The 19,769-nt window shown below is 37.6% G+C and overlaps 1 protein-coding gene across 1 annotated transcript in view; it reads right to left on the bottom strand.

Moving 5' to 3' along the window:
• Positions 1-3,822: 3,822 nt before the first annotated feature.
• Positions 3,823-19,769, bottom strand: part of LOC121738308 (integral membrane protein GPR155) — a 24,812-nt gene continuing 8,865 nt past the window's right edge. Inside the window, exons 7-16 of the mRNA XM_042130279.1 lie at positions 18,560-18,787; positions 15,809-15,961; positions 15,055-15,223; positions 12,385-12,549; positions 8,520-8,643; positions 6,629-6,797; positions 5,261-5,436; positions 4,903-5,028; positions 4,374-4,579; positions 3,823-3,877 (exon numbers count right to left, since the gene is read on the bottom strand). Of these exons, the coding sequence (XP_041986213.1) occupies positions 4,387-4,579; positions 4,903-5,028; positions 5,261-5,436; positions 6,629-6,797; positions 8,520-8,643; positions 12,385-12,549; positions 15,055-15,223; positions 15,809-15,961; positions 18,560-18,787 (1,503 nt within the window). The 3' untranslated portion in view covers positions 3,823-3,877; positions 4,374-4,386. The remainder of the gene's footprint in view (positions 3,878-4,373; positions 4,580-4,902; positions 5,029-5,260; positions 5,437-6,628; positions 6,798-8,519; positions 8,644-12,384; positions 12,550-15,054; positions 15,224-15,808; positions 15,962-18,559; positions 18,788-19,769) is intronic.

The following is a 19,769-nucleotide window of genomic DNA, read 5'->3' as shown; positions in this document are numbered from 1 at the left end:
TAATATAAAATTATTAAGTTTGCTCTTTGTGTTTTAATAAAAGCCTGAATAGATGCAACAATTCATATTTATTCAACAACATACAATAACATATTTTGAGATATTATAAATCTACTTATAAATAGACACCAATAATATATTTTAATTTGTATGATTTAAAATAAGGTTTATCACATACATTATATATTAGTAGTTAGTACTACTGCAGGCGAGACCGCACTAAAGCGACACTACGCGGCAGCGACGCGACGCGACATGTATTCCAAATGCTCGCTGATAAGCATATATTTTTGTGTCCTAACCTACTCATCAGACCACCACTTTTGTGAACATGGTACCAACTCGGTACCAGTTCAATCAGAACAAATACCCCATACAACAAAAGAAAAATTTTGAAAATCGGTTCACAAACGGCGGAGTAATCGTTGAGCACACATAAAAAAAAAATCCACAGCCGAACGTATAACCTCCTCCTTTTTGGAAGTCGGTTAAAAAAACTTAACAACGGACTTCTTTAAATTTATCTACGAACGTATAATTTACATCGGAAACCCAGATCTATTTAATATACTTATACTCTTTGAAACCTACAAAAGGTTTGCATCTGAATAAAAAAATCACTTACCTGCTATTTTCAGGTTTAACTTAGTAAAACTACTCGAAATCAACTCAAAACAACGTAGCCTTCCGTGAACATCAATGGTTTGGGTTTTCAATTAAATAAATCAAGTTAATAAACACGTAAAAACCAAGAAAAACGATAATCCTTTTTTAACGTTGCGGGTGACACGTTAGCCGTGTCATCTACTTCTATGGCGTATGACACGGCTCACGTGTCACGAGAATATTGTATGCCGCCACATCTGAAAGTCTTCAAAAAGGTGCGCCCCATTGAATCGGTTAACAGCGTCCAAATATAAAATCTTTCTCTTCGTATAAAATCGTAATAAGTACCTAAGCTAAGCAGCACTACTCGGCAGCGACGTTACCTACGCGACACACAGTTCTATGAGACGTAAAGTGTCGCGTCGCTGCCGCATAGTGTCCCGTAGAGTGGTCTCACCATAATATTATAATGATCAGACATTAACATGCTATGTATTAAGATTTGATCCCATTTTTAGGCTTCGCATAAACTCCATCGGAATCGGGCAGTACAGAATCCCATCATTTCGTTGCTTTATATTTTTATAATTTTGAATTGTATGATGAAACATGCAATGAAGCTCCCTTAGCATTTTTTAAATAATAACTCTTTTGGCATTTTAGAAATATTTAACGTGTAAGAAGCGTACGGCTTGATTCCGATGCAATGAACGCGCGTCTTTAAACAAATAAATATATCAGATCTTAATGCTGTTTCTACGCTTGCCGAGGCTTGGCATCCGTCCACAAGCACAAGCGTGTAAAGAGAGTATCTGGCTTGGCTTGCGTGAGCTTGTGGACGCTTGTATCCGATTCGGAGTAGTATCGGTTTTTGTACACAGATCATTGGGCGCTTGCGGCAAGCGCTTGTGACGCGTTCACACGTTGGCGCTTAGTAGCCTCTGTGATCTCGCGACGAACGAACGTCTAGTTCTGACTCAAAAATGAGTGGCTGGTCGAACGAAGAGAGCTTATCGTTTTTGGAATATTACCAAACCGAAATATGTATCTGGAACCCCCAAAGATGTTAATAGCCGACACAAGTTCGGTGTCCGCCATGCTTGGATGTACGTAATACACTGACGCATTCACAATCGTGTAAACGACTTCCAAATACCAAGCGAGATTTGTGGTCGCTTGCCAAACCTCGGCAAGCGTAGAAACGTAGCATTAGACTTTAGAGAAAGATATAATATTAACATTGAGATATAAGTACGTAGTAGTACATTAAGTATGATATATCTCAACAGCATTGAGATACATACATAGTACTTATATAACTCTATGCATATTAACATTTTTACGACTAACTGAGAATTATACGAATATTCTACGTAACTGATTCTGTTTCCCCCAAGAAACGAATAATATATCATTTCATACCTCATTTTATAATGAAGTGGGAAATTATAAATAGAACAAAATTATACAGCATGACTGGTAAGACATGTTCAATACTCGAGGACGTGATATTTGGTTATTATATTAGTTGAAAAAAAAAATATATATATAAAAATAATATCAATTGATCACTGAGTAAATGAAGCTTATAGTTAAATAATTATTTACCCAACGCATGGACACCGCGCGCGGGAAGAATAGTGCGCGCCGCATAGTAATTTACTGAGTGTCCATGATTCATTTATTTAAAGGGAAATTTGGTCAAAAATTAAATACCTAATTTAATAATTTTATAACATAATTATAATGAGAATCGAGTACCGAGTACTCCCATTAAGTATTGATCATATCTCACCAGTCATGATGTAGATTATAGATATATAAATATGTAATCAATAATATTAAACCGAAAAGTATATTGCCAACATTGTTACCTGAACTGAGTTATTTTGCTATCTACTGTTCTAATACTGAGATCAATTCATACATACATATTTACTATTGAGAAGCAAAGCCTTTTCATAAAGATTTATATGACCTATATTTTATACTTAACCACCATACACTTATAGGTACTAGTTATCTATAATAAAATGTTATCTTATAGTTTTTAGTTCTTTGGGTCTTTTACATATTTTTACTACTTAATACGTATACTATTGAATTTGCAAATAAACATGTTTGTGAATTAACAATTTAATGAAACTAAAAAAAGTATACTTACACACAAAAACCCTTAAAATAAATTGAATGTCTTTATTACACATGAATAAATAAACTTTTAAGCAAAAGAAATGTTGAAAAATTAGCATACTTACTTTAAATGGCTTACAATAAGATATTATAATATGTGCCCTACCAATATAGGCCTCTTAGACTTTTAACAGCGATGCAGTCGCGCGTTTTTGAAACGCGCGATAACATCGCGACACCAGCAATTTTTGTATCGATGCTGTCGCGCGTTAGTATCGATACAGTTGCGCGTTAGCATCGATACACACGCGATTTTGCTTCTGCATCGCGACAGCATCGCTACTGTATCGCGACTGTATCGATGCTTAAAATAGCGCAAGTGTGTAAAGATGGACCATTTGCGACTGCATAGATGCTGCATCGATACTGCATCGCGACTGCATTGCTGATAAAACTCACAGTGTGTAACTAAAGCATAAAAAAAGTGTGTAACTAAAGCATAAAAAAAAATTGTTCTTTGTATTACATAATCTTCATTGATTCATCTTATTGTCTGCTGATAAATATTCTGCAACAATATTATCTTTGAATGTTATTTCCACAGATATGATAAATAATAGTTAATCTTTCTTTGTTTCAACCATGTATCATTTCTGTCGATTTTAGGTTACATTAAAAATTGGCAAGAAAACAACATAACACATTAGAGAGCTTAATTACATATTTTATCGAATAAAAAAAAATCGAATGTAAAATTGGCAATTAAGTAAACTTATTTTAAAATCTTATTTTGTCTTTTAACATATTTTGATTGTATTCTAAAACATGACTAGAGTGGATACGTAAAACTACAAAAGTATGATTGATCCGATATGACTCAAAAATTATTTATTAAAAATAATATATTGTCTTTTAACTATTTCAATATCCTAAATTATACAATGATGGAATGTAATCCAAATCTATTGTTTGGTTCAAAACAACCTTATTATGATTTTTTATTACTTAATAATATTATTGATTATTATTTATTACAATTAAACATCTTTGATATTATTAATAAATTTAAAAAATATCAACTATTTCAATCATTGTTGTAAAATTTTCGCGCCAGGGTCATTTTAATTGTTTTCTTAAACTGTAAAGGAAGAAAAAATATTACAATGTCAATATCATGTTTGTTGCAACTTCGATTAATCATAAAAATAAAAAAAAAGTCCATAAATTCTAACAGATTTATTCTTAAAATAGCATAGGCTACTTTGCTAATACAATAACTACGTGTTTCATTCACAAGAACGTATACGTTATACGTTACGTATATATACCACTTTGAACACCACTCAGCGACTCTCCAAGAGGTTTTCGTGATTCATGTGTGAGGAGGCGGCTAACATTTTTTAAAACCGCGTAGGTTGATGTAAGATACATTGCTGTACCTGTAATACTCTTAGTCTGTCACAGGGACACAGCAGTGAAGTCGTGAGAATTGTAAACGTGCGCGAAGAGGCGGCCATAATTTATACACAGTAAACAGCGGTGGCGAGTCGGAGAGGTGGTGAGCCTTATTGAAGTGGGCGACGAAGCGGCCATATCAAAAAAAAGAATGTAGGTTATTAAAATTAAACATATACCTGTACTACCTATTCACAGGAATGTATACAGCAGCGGCGAGTCAGCGAAGTGGTGGGCATTATTCACGTGCGCTATAAGTCGTCCGTCGAGCAGATGTCGCGCGTACGCCGTAGCCGCCGCGTTGTCCGCCGCTAGCCCCGCGCGAACCAACCACTTCACTAGACACGAGCCGCGGAACACGCCGCGGTATGTCCGCACGCGCCATCTATCAACGTGACATGGTTGATTTTTTAATTTTATTTGGCTATTTATTGCCAGGTAGTTTGGATCTTGTAAGACCTTTTTATAATAGTAGTGTAAAATAGTGATATAGCATCAATGATTATAAGTCTTTAATTCATTTCATTGAACCGTAAAACTGAAGACTGCCAGTTATTTAGCTGGGTTCTGTTGAGTCTATATTAGTCGTGAATCTCGGGCTGGACTTTACATAATCCGACAAAATAAGGTATGTCATTTTTCTGCGAATAAATTATCTGATAGTACGTACAGTTTACAAATAAATGCTGGCAAAAGTCAACAATTTACCTGGTGTCCTTAGCAATGTCGTTCTTGCAGCGCTCTAAGTGGTGAGTGATGAACTGCTCACACACAAGCTTAGTCTCAAAGCTGAGATCCTCAACAGGCGGCAAAGTGATTTTATCGGTGCCATACCTGAAAATATTATTAAGTTATATAAATGTAGACAGAAGTGGACTTATTTTATTGGTTATTAAATACTGATTTTTATTTTGTTTATTTTGGTTCAGATTCTACCTAAAACAGAAAATAAAAAAGCTTAAAAATATGTCAGTCCATTTCATATTTTTTTCATCTAAATCACGTAATCAGCCTTCAACAGTTGGGATAATGGTTTTAAAGTATTAAGTTTATAAAAAAATCTCACCACTGGGTCTTAAAATATCTGACGACTGGCAACACCAACTCCTGCGGGTCAAGTCCGAACAGCACGAACATGAGTAACGCCTGGCCGTAAGTCGCGGCGGTGTCCAGGAATTGTATCTCTATGAACACACCGGACTCGTCCTTACGCATCATCCGCCACGCTGTGAACGTTAGACCCTGTGAAAAATTAAATTAGTGTCATAAATCATTTAAATATTTCTAATGAGCTTCAATATCAATTACAATATTTTAAGGTATATTTAAAACTAGATGACGCCCGCAACTCCGTTGCGCCAAAATTTTTATCGCGCTGGAATCGTACCTTTTACCGGGATAAAAAGTATCCTATTGTCCTTTCCCGGGACTCAAAGTATCTCCATATCAAAATTCATCAAAATAGGTTTAGCGGTTTGGGCATGAAGAGGTAACAGACAGACAGATACACATAATATTTTATATTAGGGAGTGCCTCCGCTGCCGGCGCCGGCTACCAAAAATATCAGTAATGGGAACCGGTGGTAGTAACTGCCGGCAGCCGAGATATAAAACAGCGGCTGCCGGAGCTAGCACTCAAAATGTGAACCGGAGAAAATGCGTTAAATGCTAGGTTCTAGTGCCCGTAAATAAATTTTAAAAAGAAATAATTATAATCTCAAATACTTATTCGATTTCTTAACCGACTTCCAAAGGTGGAGGTTATAATTTGTTCGGCTGTGGATATTTTAGTTTTTTGTGATGCATTTTCATCTATCTTAGCTTTACTACCTTTTTTCAGCTACCCAAAAATAAGATTTTGCACCACAGTTACCATACTTCCGAAGGTACTAAACAGACCTACGGACTCCTTATACATGTTAGAGAGTTTCAGCGTGGTTTAAAGAAGCATATTATGTATTATGCTACTATGCATATCATATATTTTATCATCATCATCACTACTATTAAAATATGAATTCTCACATTATGATCTTATTATATTTTGTACTTTTCATAGTCCTTTAGCTCAAGAGTCAAGACTGATGTTTTTGATCATTATTCTGTCATTTGAGAAGCGATGTTCCTGCCGGCGCCTATTCGGCAAACATCGCGTGACTTCGGCAAACTTCGGAAAACGGCAGCGGAGGCACTCCCTTTATATTAATAAATTAATATTAATAAAGCCTGGATAACGAGGCACAAAATAACAGAAAAGTTTGACATTTTATATAAAGTTTGGTGCCCTGATTCGCCGTTTGGGCTTTAGTTATTCCGGCGGCAGCAGACATTGCGCGCCCGCGGCCGCCTCCAGCTGCGCCGCGTACGCACAAGCCGCGCCCCCTCCTACGGCGCACGCTCAAGCCCCGCCCCCTCCCGTCCGTTATCTACGTACAATAAACATGACAAGGCTGTAAGCAACTAGCAGCACGGTGTGTCTAAGCAGCTGACCGCCGCGGCCGCGAGACGTCTCCGGCGGCAGCAGACCCAGCGCGTCCGCCGCCGCCTCCAGCTGCGCCGCGTACGCACAAGCCCCGCCCCCGCCAGAGGCGCACGCACTGCACCTGGTAAAACATAATATTATATTTTTTTGTCTTGACAACGTCCAATAACTCAATACTACGGGCTGCATGCACGAAAAAGATGACGTCATTGTCCCGTTACGCTCATTGTCGCGTTCCGCAAGCTCGAGCGCGGCACGATCGACAGACAGGCATGGTCGGCTCTAGCACAGTATAGCAATATGACATATCCCTACAGTAGTGAAACGAATGTACTTGCGCAGAGCAACGGAGGAGCGGGCGGCGCGGGCCCGCGTATACAAACTCGCGGAGTTTGTATACCTGCGCGCACAGGGGTCACCTTGGCGCGCTGTCTACGAATTTTGTGTTGTAAAACGATAACTTATCTTATAAACAATGGGATATTATAATAAATGTTTATGCACTAAACAAACACACTAACAAACTAAACGGATGTAAATCTAATTCAAAAAACAAAAAGGATTTAAATTTTCATAAATATCGGCTCACAGTTTACACTAATATTGTGTTGGCCTTGGCGGCATTTATTTGCATCTCTGTTTTATTGTTTACGTTGTAAGAAGTGTAACATGGAGAGAAACAATATAGAATTAATTAAAAATCTGTCAAATACCCTGTTACATACTAATTAGTACCTACCTAGCTGGGTACACACACCAAGTGTAACATTTTGTCCTTTGGACCGCCCTTACCACGCACGTAATAAGAGTTTTAAAGTGCTTCTGTTACACCTGACGTGTGATTAATTATTGGATATTTTATATATTCGAAATTTCGAATGCGTCTTCATTATTTTACTCCTCCGATCGTGATTCGTGGATTCTTGGAAATCTATTGTTATTTGTTATTCTATTGTGTCTCGCTCACCGGTGAGCTTATGGGGCTTGATGAGTTAATTAAATTTTTAAATAGAGAACTAAAATCATCTAAAAATAAAGTTTCACGTGAATATCTGGCAGTACGACATAATATGTAAATATGACACGCTGATTAAACAGATTAAATGATAACATTTGAATTACAAGCACAATTTTTTTTTAAATCTTTTTATTTTACAGAGGCTTTTAACACTCATTGTTAATGTCAGCCTCATAGGTGAATACAGTGTTCCCTACTTATGTAGGGACAGATCCAAATAACTATATAATTTTATTGCCTCTGGGAAGCACAATATTTTATTTTTATTTTATTTCCCGTTCCGTGGCAACCCTGGCATATCTGCTCGGTACCTACATCGGTGGCGGCATCAAAGGCGTTTCGTTACTGTAGGGACTAGGATTATTGCTATACTGTGGCTCTAGTGATGGGCTCAGTTCGTAGTTGTCACGTCAAACTACGGTCCGTGACCCGACTTTACAGATCCCGCCAATCTTGCAATTATTCCTCGAACTATGAGCAGATTTGTTGAGTGGCTTACATGGAAAGTAATGTTTCCCAGTGGCGACTACTCTTTGGGATTCTGGTCGCCTACGGCAACTCCGGTTCTAATATTTGACGTCGATTTTGCTCTACGCTACAAAGCAGTGGCGGCTTTGGTCGCTACTCGCTAGACAGAATATTACGTCGGTAGAAAATAAAGCCTATAGCCTAGTGCCGAATATGTCTTTAGAAAATAAAGCCTAAAGCCTATAGTAATTTTTGCCGGTCACGGTCGCGTGCCGCGAGGATCTGAAACCTTAACCCGACCAAATAGCGTAGGTCTATCTTCCTATGAATCAATTTACTTGGTGTTATATTACTTACCTGTCATCGTTGGCCATGTCCTCTATGTCTCGGGAGTTGGCGGTGAACTGTCCGTTGTCGCAAGCGGGCTCGTTCGTGCCGCAGTTAGTACGGCGCGGACTCGACGTAATTGTACCGTAGCAACCTGAGTAACGGTTAAAGAAGTAGGGTTAAAATGGGATACATTTATTATTGCATTTGCGTTCCTATAGCCGTGGAAACGAGATTGTTGCAACGACATGTTGCTAACACGTTTGATGTTCGTGCGCTAAAGGAGAAAAGAAACATCAATGCAGTTTCTTTTCTACAGGTACGCGATAGATGTTTTTTTATTGGAGGGGTACGTCCTACAAGTCTCCTTTAGCGCACGAACATCAAACGTGTTAGCAACATGTCGTTGCAACAATCTCGTTTCCACAGCTATAGGAGCGCAAATGCAATAAACGAGCGCGAAAGACAAGTAGCGATGAGTTAATGTAGGAATTTCTAGTGATAAATAAAATAAATAAATAAAAACTTTAATCCCATTTGGAAACATTACACAATCATATTGTTAGAACAACATAAAATTACAATTCAGTAAAAACAAAATAAAAATCGGCCTCGCGCACAATTAGGCCAAAAATTGTGTTTTTTGTGTGGGAGCCCCTTCATTTTTTATTTTATTTTAATATTATTATTAAATAATAAAATACACGTAACACTAAGAACTTTGAGAAAAATTCGAGTACCTACCTGTTGCTATCCTACTAATATTATAAAGGGGAAAGTTTGTTTGGATGTATGGATGTGTGGATGTGTGGATGTATGGATGTTTGTTACTCTTTCACGCAAAAACTACTGAACGGATTTTAATGAAACTTTACAATAATATAGCTTATACATCAGAATAACACATAGGCTACAATTTTAACCGACTTTCAAAATGGGGAGGTGTTATGTTCGTTTTCTTATATTCAACGATTACTCCGCCGTTTGTTAACCGATTTCAAAATTTTTCTTTTGGTATATAGGGTATCATTCCAATTTGGTATTATATTCACAAAAGTGGTGATCTGATGAAGGATCCATAAGTAATCGAGGGAACTCCTCAAAACTTATAGGGAAACATGTGGTGACTTCGGTTTCGTGAGAAGTATTCTAAGCATATGCTACCAACAAGTAAGATTTTGCACCGAGATATACCTGGTATACTGTGGTTCGGAAGGTGCTGGGAGAATTCCTGATTCTTTATAGATACAAGTTTGGGAGTTTCGGCGTTGTTTTAAGAACAGAAAGCATATGCTACTATGCAAATTACATTCATCATCATCATCATCATCACCACTACCATAATATTATACCATTTCATAGTCTTTTAGATCGAGACTCGAGTTTGTCAAGCGATAATTTAAAAAAATCTATACCTACCTAATATTATAAACCTGAAGAGTATGTTTGCTTGAACGCGTCAATCTCAGGAACTACAGGTCCGATTTAAAACTTATCTCAGTGTTAGATAGATCATTTATCGAGTAAGACTATAGGCTATATTATATTATCACGCTAAGACTAATAGGACCGAAGAAACTCAGGAAAATGTGGGTAAAACGGGGGAAATATTCAAAGTAACAATGTACGGTAATATCCAGGAAAGGTTAGATTTTTAAGGTTTTATTGTTTTCCCATACATTTCTTTAAAATATGAAACAATACACTAAAATATAATACTTTCCTTAAGTTTGTCATATACGATTACTTTCCAGAAATTATTCCTTACCAGCAACACTATATATTGATGCAATAATACAGGGTGTTTTTTTGTGATTTTTTCTTATCTTCTACCCTCATTAACTTTTTTCGCCCATGGTTAAGAGATTTTTCGTCATACAATAAAATGTTCAACTTTTCAAGCCCTTTCATTTGGTATATGTCTCAACGTACTACATTGGTGGGTACGAAATGCCCCTTCCTTCTTTGGCACAAATGTAGAGGTAGAGTAGACCACGGGAAAAATACAGCTAATTTTCTGCGGTAAACTGTACAGTTTCCGCGGAATCCTATAATAGGGGTGTAGACAGTAAACGAAATATAATTATTGTTTTTGAGAGTTTGTATTATAGAATTACCGTAAATGACATAATATTTTTACTCATTAACTTTACTAGAGATCGCCCCATGGTCGAAATTCGACCTTAGTTTCAACGACATTGGACTACTACCTATATTTTGTAAAAATTTTGACTTTATCATATATTTTTTTCACAGGGTGTCTCATCTCTTGTCCCTGGGGCTCAGCTGATCTCAGACGGGCCGTGTAAGCATTGTCATAGTATCTAAGATTCAATAAAAAAAAACTATGATCCATTTTCAATTTGTCACCTTGTTGTCAAAAGACTTCAACAATAAATAAAAGAGTATAATTCGTATGTATGTATAGGCTTGTCAGTCAATAATCTGTCATTTTTCCTAGTGTGTGTGTTGTAGTGTGTGTAATGTTTTATTTGTTAAAAAAAATTATGATAAAAGCATAATTTCAAAATAACATTAGCTCGATGCACTCCTTCAGCATATAAACTATAACTGTGCAAAATTTAATACCTACGTTTCCCCATTTTTCGTCAAAAGGGATACAAAGTTTTTGGCTCACGTATTAAGACTGGATTGCACCAACTAACTTTAACTGTAACTTTAACTTTGACTACAGTGCAAAATGTCAAATCTTTGGGTAAAGTTAAAAATGGACGCCATCAAGACGCCATATTTAACCATAACCATAGAGCTCGACAAGGTTTTAAATGCATGTGGCGAAAAAAGGAACTAACGCTGTCATCATACAAAAACCGCCATTTTGACAGTTCTCCTTTACCAGCAGCGCCCCCGCCCACGCGCATTTATAACCTTGTTGAATCAGCTGTCATCTGTCAATTTCTCCGGGCAAAGTTAAGGGTAAAGTTAAAGTTAAATTTACCTTAACTATAACCATAAATTTAACTTTACCCACGCCTCTGGTGCAACCCAGTTTAAGGCTTAAGCTTAGAACAAACCTAGGCGTCAGTGACGGAGCGTCAAGTTGCGTCAAGTTGTCAAATGTGTTTTTTGTATACAAAACACACATTTGACAACTTGACGCTCCGCTTCGCAGTTGCCTGGTCGACCACGCGACTGCGAGTGCGAAGCGGGAGCGTCAATACAAAACACACATTTGACAACTTGTCAAAATATGTGTGTTTTGTATTAACGCTCCCGCTTCGCAGTGCGTGGTCGCGTAGGTTTGTTCAAACCTTAACGGGTTTTAACTTTAAATTATGAAACGAAATTTAATAAGTGATTTTTAGGGTTCCGTACCCAAAGGGTAAAAACGGGACCCTATTACTGAGACTTTCGGTTGTATCTCAAGAATCGCTTTAGCTAGACTTCAGAATTTTCACAGATTGTGTATTTCTGTTGCCACTATAACAACAAATACTAAAAACAAAATAAAATTAATATTTAAGGGGGGCTCTCATACAACAAACGTAATTTTTTGGCCTGTCTTGCTCGTAATCAATAATGGTAACAGGTAGGCACTTGAAATACACACAATCCCTAATTATACTTGAACTTTAATAATTAATAATAAAATTTTAATAAAGTAAATAAGGGCTTCCAAACAAAAAACAAATCTGTGAGTTCACTCTATAACGGTACGGAACCCTTCGTGTGCGAGTCCGACTCGCACTTGGCCGATTTTTTATTATTAAATAAGAGTGTATTTATTTTTTATATAAATTATATTTTTAGTTCTAACAAATGTATATCTGTAAAATAAATATTATATTTCCTAAAAATAGTCTACACCCCTATTACAATTTACAGGAACAGAGCCACGCAGAACATCTTGTACTTATTAAATAATGCAACTTACCAAAGTTAGATAGAGTTTCAGACTGTGTGTTGGCAGCGCCATTTTCGATCAAATTAGCCGTTTCGCCTTCATTTATGGGATCCGTATCGTCTTGAGACGACAGCAAACTGTTCTGTGAGTTGCGCAGACGATTCCTCATATACAACGTTAGACAGCCGACAGTCACTGAAAAAAAAAAAGATTTAATACAATACTTAATTACAACATTTTAAATACAATAATTATTATGCTTAAAAAATTAACAAAAAAAATATGATTTGTTACAAATAAGGTTGAAGTTTGAATGAAAGTTTCTCAATCATCCATTAATTCTAAATTTTAATATTATTATAAACGCAAAAGTGCTTACGTCACTTCTACACACGTAAACCGCCAAAGCGATTAACGGCCGTTCCCAATATTTGATCTATCTCTGGTTTTGCCCTACTAGAGATAGGAATAGCTCAGATTAGACATTAGAGACATATATTTTATGTCAATTGTGAGCTATTCCTATCTCTAGTAGGGCAAAACCAGAGATAGATCAAATATTGGGAACGGCCGTTAGACACAATAGACATAACTACCAGTACTTCGACTGCAAAGAGACGGACGTTTATTAACCATAGATTTAATTATTATAATATAATATACAATGTGTCCCGACACCGGTGTCGGGACACATTGTATATTAACACCTGTCATTTCTTTCGGGTTTCGCCATGATAAGTTAAGGGCTGGCGCGCTGGCAGACAAAACTTATTTTTAAAATGAAGATTTTTGAAATTGAATTCTGACAGTTTTCTATGCATGTGCCAAAATATAAACAACAACTAAATTTGTATGTAACGACTAGGGAATGCAATCTTCTCTTGCAAGATCAAGATCTTGAGTGATTTTCAAAGACTCAATCTTGAAAGCCATCAATCCTGAATTTCGAAATCCTGTTCGCGATTTTGACAAAATAGTCCAAGATTGTAACAAGATTTCGAGATTTTCAGATTGTTCATACCTGCGCGGCAAAGCGCGAACCACAGTTTAGGGTATATATTATAGTAGACAGATTTAAAGCGTCTTAGAAGAGTTTGACGGCTCACGAAACGAACATTTGATCTACTTATATCCTGTGGTTTGATCTAGAGCGCCATCTGTAGTTAAAACAAGTAAACTTCACGGACACGTGCGTACACGTACTGTGTATGTGTGTGTGTGTGTTAGCGTTTGTGTGTGTGTAGGTATATTGCGTGTATAGGATAGAATAAGGCGCAGGCCGCAGCGCAGACGACATACTATCCGTGACGCACTTTTTAGTCCGTGGAAGTAGAGCCTATGCAATTGCCAAATTATATGCAGTACGTCTGCGTTGCGCATCGTGTGCGTTACTGCATATAATTGCATAGGTTCTATTTCCACGGAGTAGAAAGTGCGTCACGGATAGATAGTCTGTCGTCTGCGCTGTGCCTTAACTTGTAAGATTTTTATGTTTCAAAAAACTTGAATTTGTGAAAACTGAGTTTGTTGTGTTTAGTTTATATATGACAACAATACCCAATTTTCTCAAAAACAAATTCTTTGAAACATTACATATATTACTTAATATTAAATTACTGGTAACTATCAATTTGCAGCAAAAAAACGCATTTTTTTTCAATTATTCTGCTCAATCTCGAAAATCCCGAAAATCTTGATTCGCGACCAAGATCTCGACCCGAATCTCAACAGGATCTCGAATTGACCAATCTTGACACAGAAAAAAGACGCCAAGATCTTGAATAGTCAATCTTGGTCCAAGATGGCATTCCCTAGTAACGACCCTAGCGACGACTTTTGTCATAATACGTCAAACTTAAAAATTTCAACCTCAGTTCTAAGTCGGCATACTCGATAATTCTGTCTGCTCTGATTTAGATAAGATTTGGTCTAGGGATACTTTAAGCCCTACTTTAATACTTAAAGATACTTTTATAGTGTTGTGACGGAAAAATTTACGGATCCCTCGCGATAAACAATTTTCTGCATCTGTGAAATGACGTCGTTGTCAGATTTCGGCACGGTGCTTGTGTGCGTGCGACTAGACGTATGCGAATTATAATTGTATTTGTTGATAAATATGCAATAGCTTTAACGCGGCAGTCTCCGAGTGTCACACGTATTATTTATTCCTAAACACTTTTTTGCCCCCTCAAACACATATGGCCGAGGATCTCTTCATAGAAGGACCTTCACCGAGCTGGTTAATGGATGAAAAGTATTTTATGTTCAATTACGTATGTCAAAAAATTTATTGCAAGTGGGTTGCCTAAAAAATTTCAGTCCAGAATTAAAAAAAAAATAGAAATATTTTTTTTTTTTTAACATTTCGCTGGTTTGGTTAATAGACTAATTCTATACCAATCGAAAGTATGGAGCCCGTAGAATATGAAAACGTTAGGTTGTCTATTTTTTTTTCGTCACAACTTTTGGGTAGGCAGGTAAATCGATACTAGTACCGTAGTATTCTACGGGCTTCATACTTACGATTGGTATGGAATTCGTCTATTCACCAAACCAGAAAAATTAAGATTTTTTTTGTTTCATTTTTTTATTCTGGACTGAAATGTGGCCTTTAGATCCTCGGGATCTAAGGGTCAAATCAGATCGCACGCGACAATAGGTCTTATTTGACCCTGTCACAATATTTCTAAACCTCACCCGTAATACAGAAGAACAGTGCGCTTAGTCGGATGGCATCGGCGGCATCGGCATTGATGGGTCCGCCGCCTTTGGTGATGAGCAGCGACCCCACCATCACGGCTGGTGCACCCCAAGCGACGAACGCCAGCACGGGGAACAGAGTCACCACGAAACAGGGGCCACGGGTCTGGAATTAAAAGAGAGATAAAATACGCGCACGTTATGAAGGGCTGTGGGTACTGGGCAGCATTTTCGTAGCGTGTTTACACACGGCGCCACAGCGGCAGCGTCTTTCACTGCCGCGGCGGCGCGGTGTGCAAAGGATATAAGGACGAGTATGCAGCGGCGCCGCTGCCGCTGCGGCGCGAGTGTAAAGACGCTAAGGGTCAATTCAGACCGCAACTCGATACGTAGATGCATTTCTAAATTTGTATGGATTTGACAGATTTGCAAGACGTCTCATGCAATTGGGTATTTTTTTTAAAAAATAAGTCTGCATCACATCCATGCAAATTTAGAAATGCATCTATCTGCGCGTCGCATTGCGGTCTGAATTGACCCTTATGCTTAACATCTTTCTTTGCTAATCAGACAGATTTGTCCTTGTTTTTCTTTCAGTATTAGTAAAGTTGTTTGTGAATGTAAATCTTTTTATAATAGGCTACATGTCTATTCATTGAATCTTACTAATCAAAACCATGAAGAACTTTCGTGTGTCAATATCAATTTTAACTTAACGTACGATTTGAATATCAACTTCATAATATCATACCTCCAACATGAACAGGCCAACAGACAGCATAGCTGTCCAGGCGAGGCAGGAGAACATGGCAAAGTACAGCAGCGCCTGCTGTGCCGCGTCGCGCCACGTTGTCGCCGCGCGCTCCACCGGACCACCCCATAACACCGCCACGGCTAATAGAATCTGCAAAACATTATGCCATTTCAATACATCTATACTAATATTATACGGCTGAAGAGTTTGTTTGTTTGTGCGCTCAGGAACTACTGGACCAATTTCAAATATTCTTTCACCAATGCTGAGATGTCCATGAGTGCTATAGGCTATGTACGTGTACCATGACGGGCGGAGTCCATAATAATAATATTATAATCTAAAAACGCTGAAACCACACTTTTGTCCATTTAGTTATCTTCTATCCTATGTTCCTTACCGTTGCTGACGCCTCCGTGGTCCAGTGGTTGCGAGCTCGGCTCTTGATTCGGAGGTCGTGGGTTCGATTCCCGCGTTGGAAACATGTTATATCCAAGTTTGTTTAGGACAATACAGGCTGATCACCTGATTGTCTGGCAAGTAAGATGATCCATGTAAAAAAAGTCGGTCCTGCGCCCGATCTCTCGCCAGTCGTGTCGGTCTTCCGTCCCACTGGGTTGTGAGAGTAAAAGGTACTCTTGTGTACTGCGCACACACTTCGGCACTATAAAATTACTTCTGCGTTACTGGCCTTGGTTTCAATGAAATCGGCCACAGTCACCGAAGCCGGTGCGGGAGTTATTATTATTATTACTTACTTACCGTGAAGTAAACTATGTCTATAGCAAAATTTTATCAAAATCGGTTCAAAGATTCAGTCGAGAAGAAGTAACAGAATAGACAGACAAATAAGCAGACATTTTCGCATTTATGTTAGTAGTTGTGGTTAGTAGATGTCACTCGCATTCTGTTGAGCCGAAAGTCGTTTATTGAACGGAAATAAAACATTTTTCAGCAACAAAAAATATTTTTCGTACTTTCCTGTCCCTCAAAGCAAAGCATCTCCGTAGCAAAATTTATCAAAATTGTTTCAGCCATTTAGGCGGGAAGAGGTAATAGACGGACACACTATCACTTTTACAAGATATTATTTTGGATGATAATGTGTCTGTAATGTGCCTGTCCGTCGGACTGTCACGAAAATATAAAATTATTATTAAATCTTACCATAAAGTTAATATACCTAGCGGAATAGAGAAACAATCTCGAGCTGTCAAACGTAACCAAAATTAGTTTTCATCTGTGTGAAAAATATGTGTACATATACACTTACGAGGGCTGCTATTTATGTATCCGGAACTGGCCACTTACAAGAACAATAAAAAGTAATTACAACATTTGAAAATAGAACTCTTTGGTTGAAGAATACATTTTGTTTCATGTGACTGTCAATTATTTTTCCATTGTGGCGTCATTTTGAAAATTGCGTGTCTTCATTTACCATGGATTTAACGCGTGAACATTTTCGTGCAATGATTTACTACGATTTTCGGCGTGGGCTAAATCAACAACAGTGCTTTATTCAACTCACCGCAACTTTTGGAGATGAAGCACCATCAAAAACCACTGTTTATCACTGGTACAGTGAGTTTAATCGTGGGCGGTCTATGCTTACGGATGAAAATAAAGAAGGTCGCCCAAAAACAGCTGTTGTCCCACAAAATATAGATGCTGTGCTGGAACTAATAATGCGTGATCGTCATGTTACATATCGCGAGATAGAGGCGTCCTTAGGCATAAGTATGACGAGCATACATAAGATATTACACGAACATTTGGCTGTAAAAAAAATATGTTCGCGTTGGATTCCGCACAACTTGACAATCGATCAAAAACGGGCTCGTGTCGATTGGTGCAAAAAAATGATAAAAAAATACAACCGTGGTACGTCAAAAGTCGTTTACAATATCTACACAGGTGATGAATCTTGGATCTATGCATATGACCCCGAAACTAACTAAGGCTAAAGATGAGCCGAAACCAACAAAAGTTACTCGTGCAAAAAGTACTTTGAAGCAAATGGTCGCCTGTTTTTTTGGAATTAATGGACATGTGGCTACAGTGCCATTAGAGAATCGTAAAACGGTTAATTCTGAATGGTATACGACCATTTGTTTACCAGAAGTCTTTGAAGAAATAAGAAAGGACAACCGACAACGCAGAATCATATTACATCACGACAATGCTAGCTGTCACACCTCAGCTGAAACAACTCAGTTTTTGGAGGGTCAAAAGATCGAATTGACTGGTCATCCGCCGTACAGCCCTGATTTGGCACCTAACGATTTCTTTTTATTTCCATACGCGAAGAACAAATTACGTGGTCAACGTTTTTCGAGCCGCGAAGAGGCTGTTGATGCGTTCAAAATGCACGTTTTGGAGATACCTCAATCAGAATGGAAAAAGTGCTATGAAAATTGGTTCCAGCGTGTGCAAAAGTGTGTCGATCATCGCGGCGAATATTTTGAAAAGCAATAAAACCATATTAAATGATATATGTTTGTTTCTTTTTTTAATTCCGGATACATAAATAGCAGCCCTCGTACACATGCATGATTGAACATGAATTCTATGAGATTAAATTGTCAACGTGCGGCACGTGCCGACTGGACGTCAAAAAAAGAAAGCTGCTGTCATGTATCACACGTCTCTTTTTACCACGCAGTGTTACTGATAGTGACACCTCTCTTGCTCAGGCCTTTGTTTCTCTATTCCGCTAGGTATATTAACTTTATGGATCTTACATACCTGTGTACAATTCAGACACAAAGTGAGCTTGTGTGGCACCCTTTTATATTTCCTTGTGAATGTGAACACTACGAACACCCATATAGCAGCGATGAGAGCTACTATGGACAAGTCGAAGCCAAATCTCCTTATCTGTTCTGCATAGTCTTGGTTGATAGAGATCATTTGGGCGGAGAGAAATGTTATTGGCGCAGAAACGAACGTGCATATAACCATTGAGGAAGCCATCTGTAAAACAAAAGGGTCCAACAATTTGCGTCAAGATAGTAGATCAAGTAGTAAATTTTAAGAGAAAGGATTGATATGCGTTCAAACTTAGAGGTATAGTCTATTTGCGTCAAGATAATAATATAATTATTGTTAGAGCAATAACCAATAGAAGGCAGTGTAATTTCCCAACACGGACAAGAAGGTATACTATTTATTAGTGTCCGACCGAAACTGGTTTTTCAGCCGAAACCGAAACCGAACTTTCGGCCTTACTCTCAGTTTCTGCCGAAACCGAAACTTGGTAAAACATTTAAAATTACGATTATTTACTGAAATTTATTGATTTTTCACATAAATTACAACTTTTTAAACTAAAGAAGAGCACCGCATTGAATTTTTTACGTTTTGTGACATTTCTTAAAATAAATATTATTATCTACTTAAGCTTAGACTGTAATATGTTCCCTAGATTTTTTTTTTGTACTATATTCCGTTTTTATACGATTCCAAGTACTGTGCGATTTCACCAAAGAAATTGAACACGCTTAGTGCACACTAAACCGGTTCTAAACGTATAAACACGTTTGTAGCACTCAATTGCATTTCACCAACATAACCTAAACTCGTTCACAGCAAATCCGATTTTTATCTTCTGAACGCCCAATATTCAAGTTTTAACTTCATAAAACACACTTAAGTCCTGTCAGTGTAATATCATGACAGATCGAAAAACATAGAAGAAAAACTTGTTAAGATGACAGTTTTCACAGATGCGTTTGGGTAACTTATTTATCGTTTTTGATAATTTGTTAATAAAACAACGTGACAAGGCTCCAAAATGATAAAAACATAAAAATCATCGTGTGACGTAACGTAAACGCAGATTTGTTAATCGCGATTAAAAGAAGAATGTAAAATCTATTTGAAACAAAACGAGATTTACTCCGCCATATAAACGCGTTCATTGTTCAATGAGAACTTAGTTTAATTAGTGGCCCCT

Source organism: Aricia agestis, chromosome Z (genome assembly GCF_905147365.1).
Source record: "Aricia agestis chromosome Z, ilAriAges1.1, whole genome shotgun sequence".
In the NCBI taxonomy this organism is placed as follows: Eukaryota; Metazoa; Arthropoda; class Insecta; order Lepidoptera; family Lycaenidae; genus Aricia; species Aricia agestis.
This window is presented reverse-complemented; position numbering and strand designations above follow the sequence as displayed.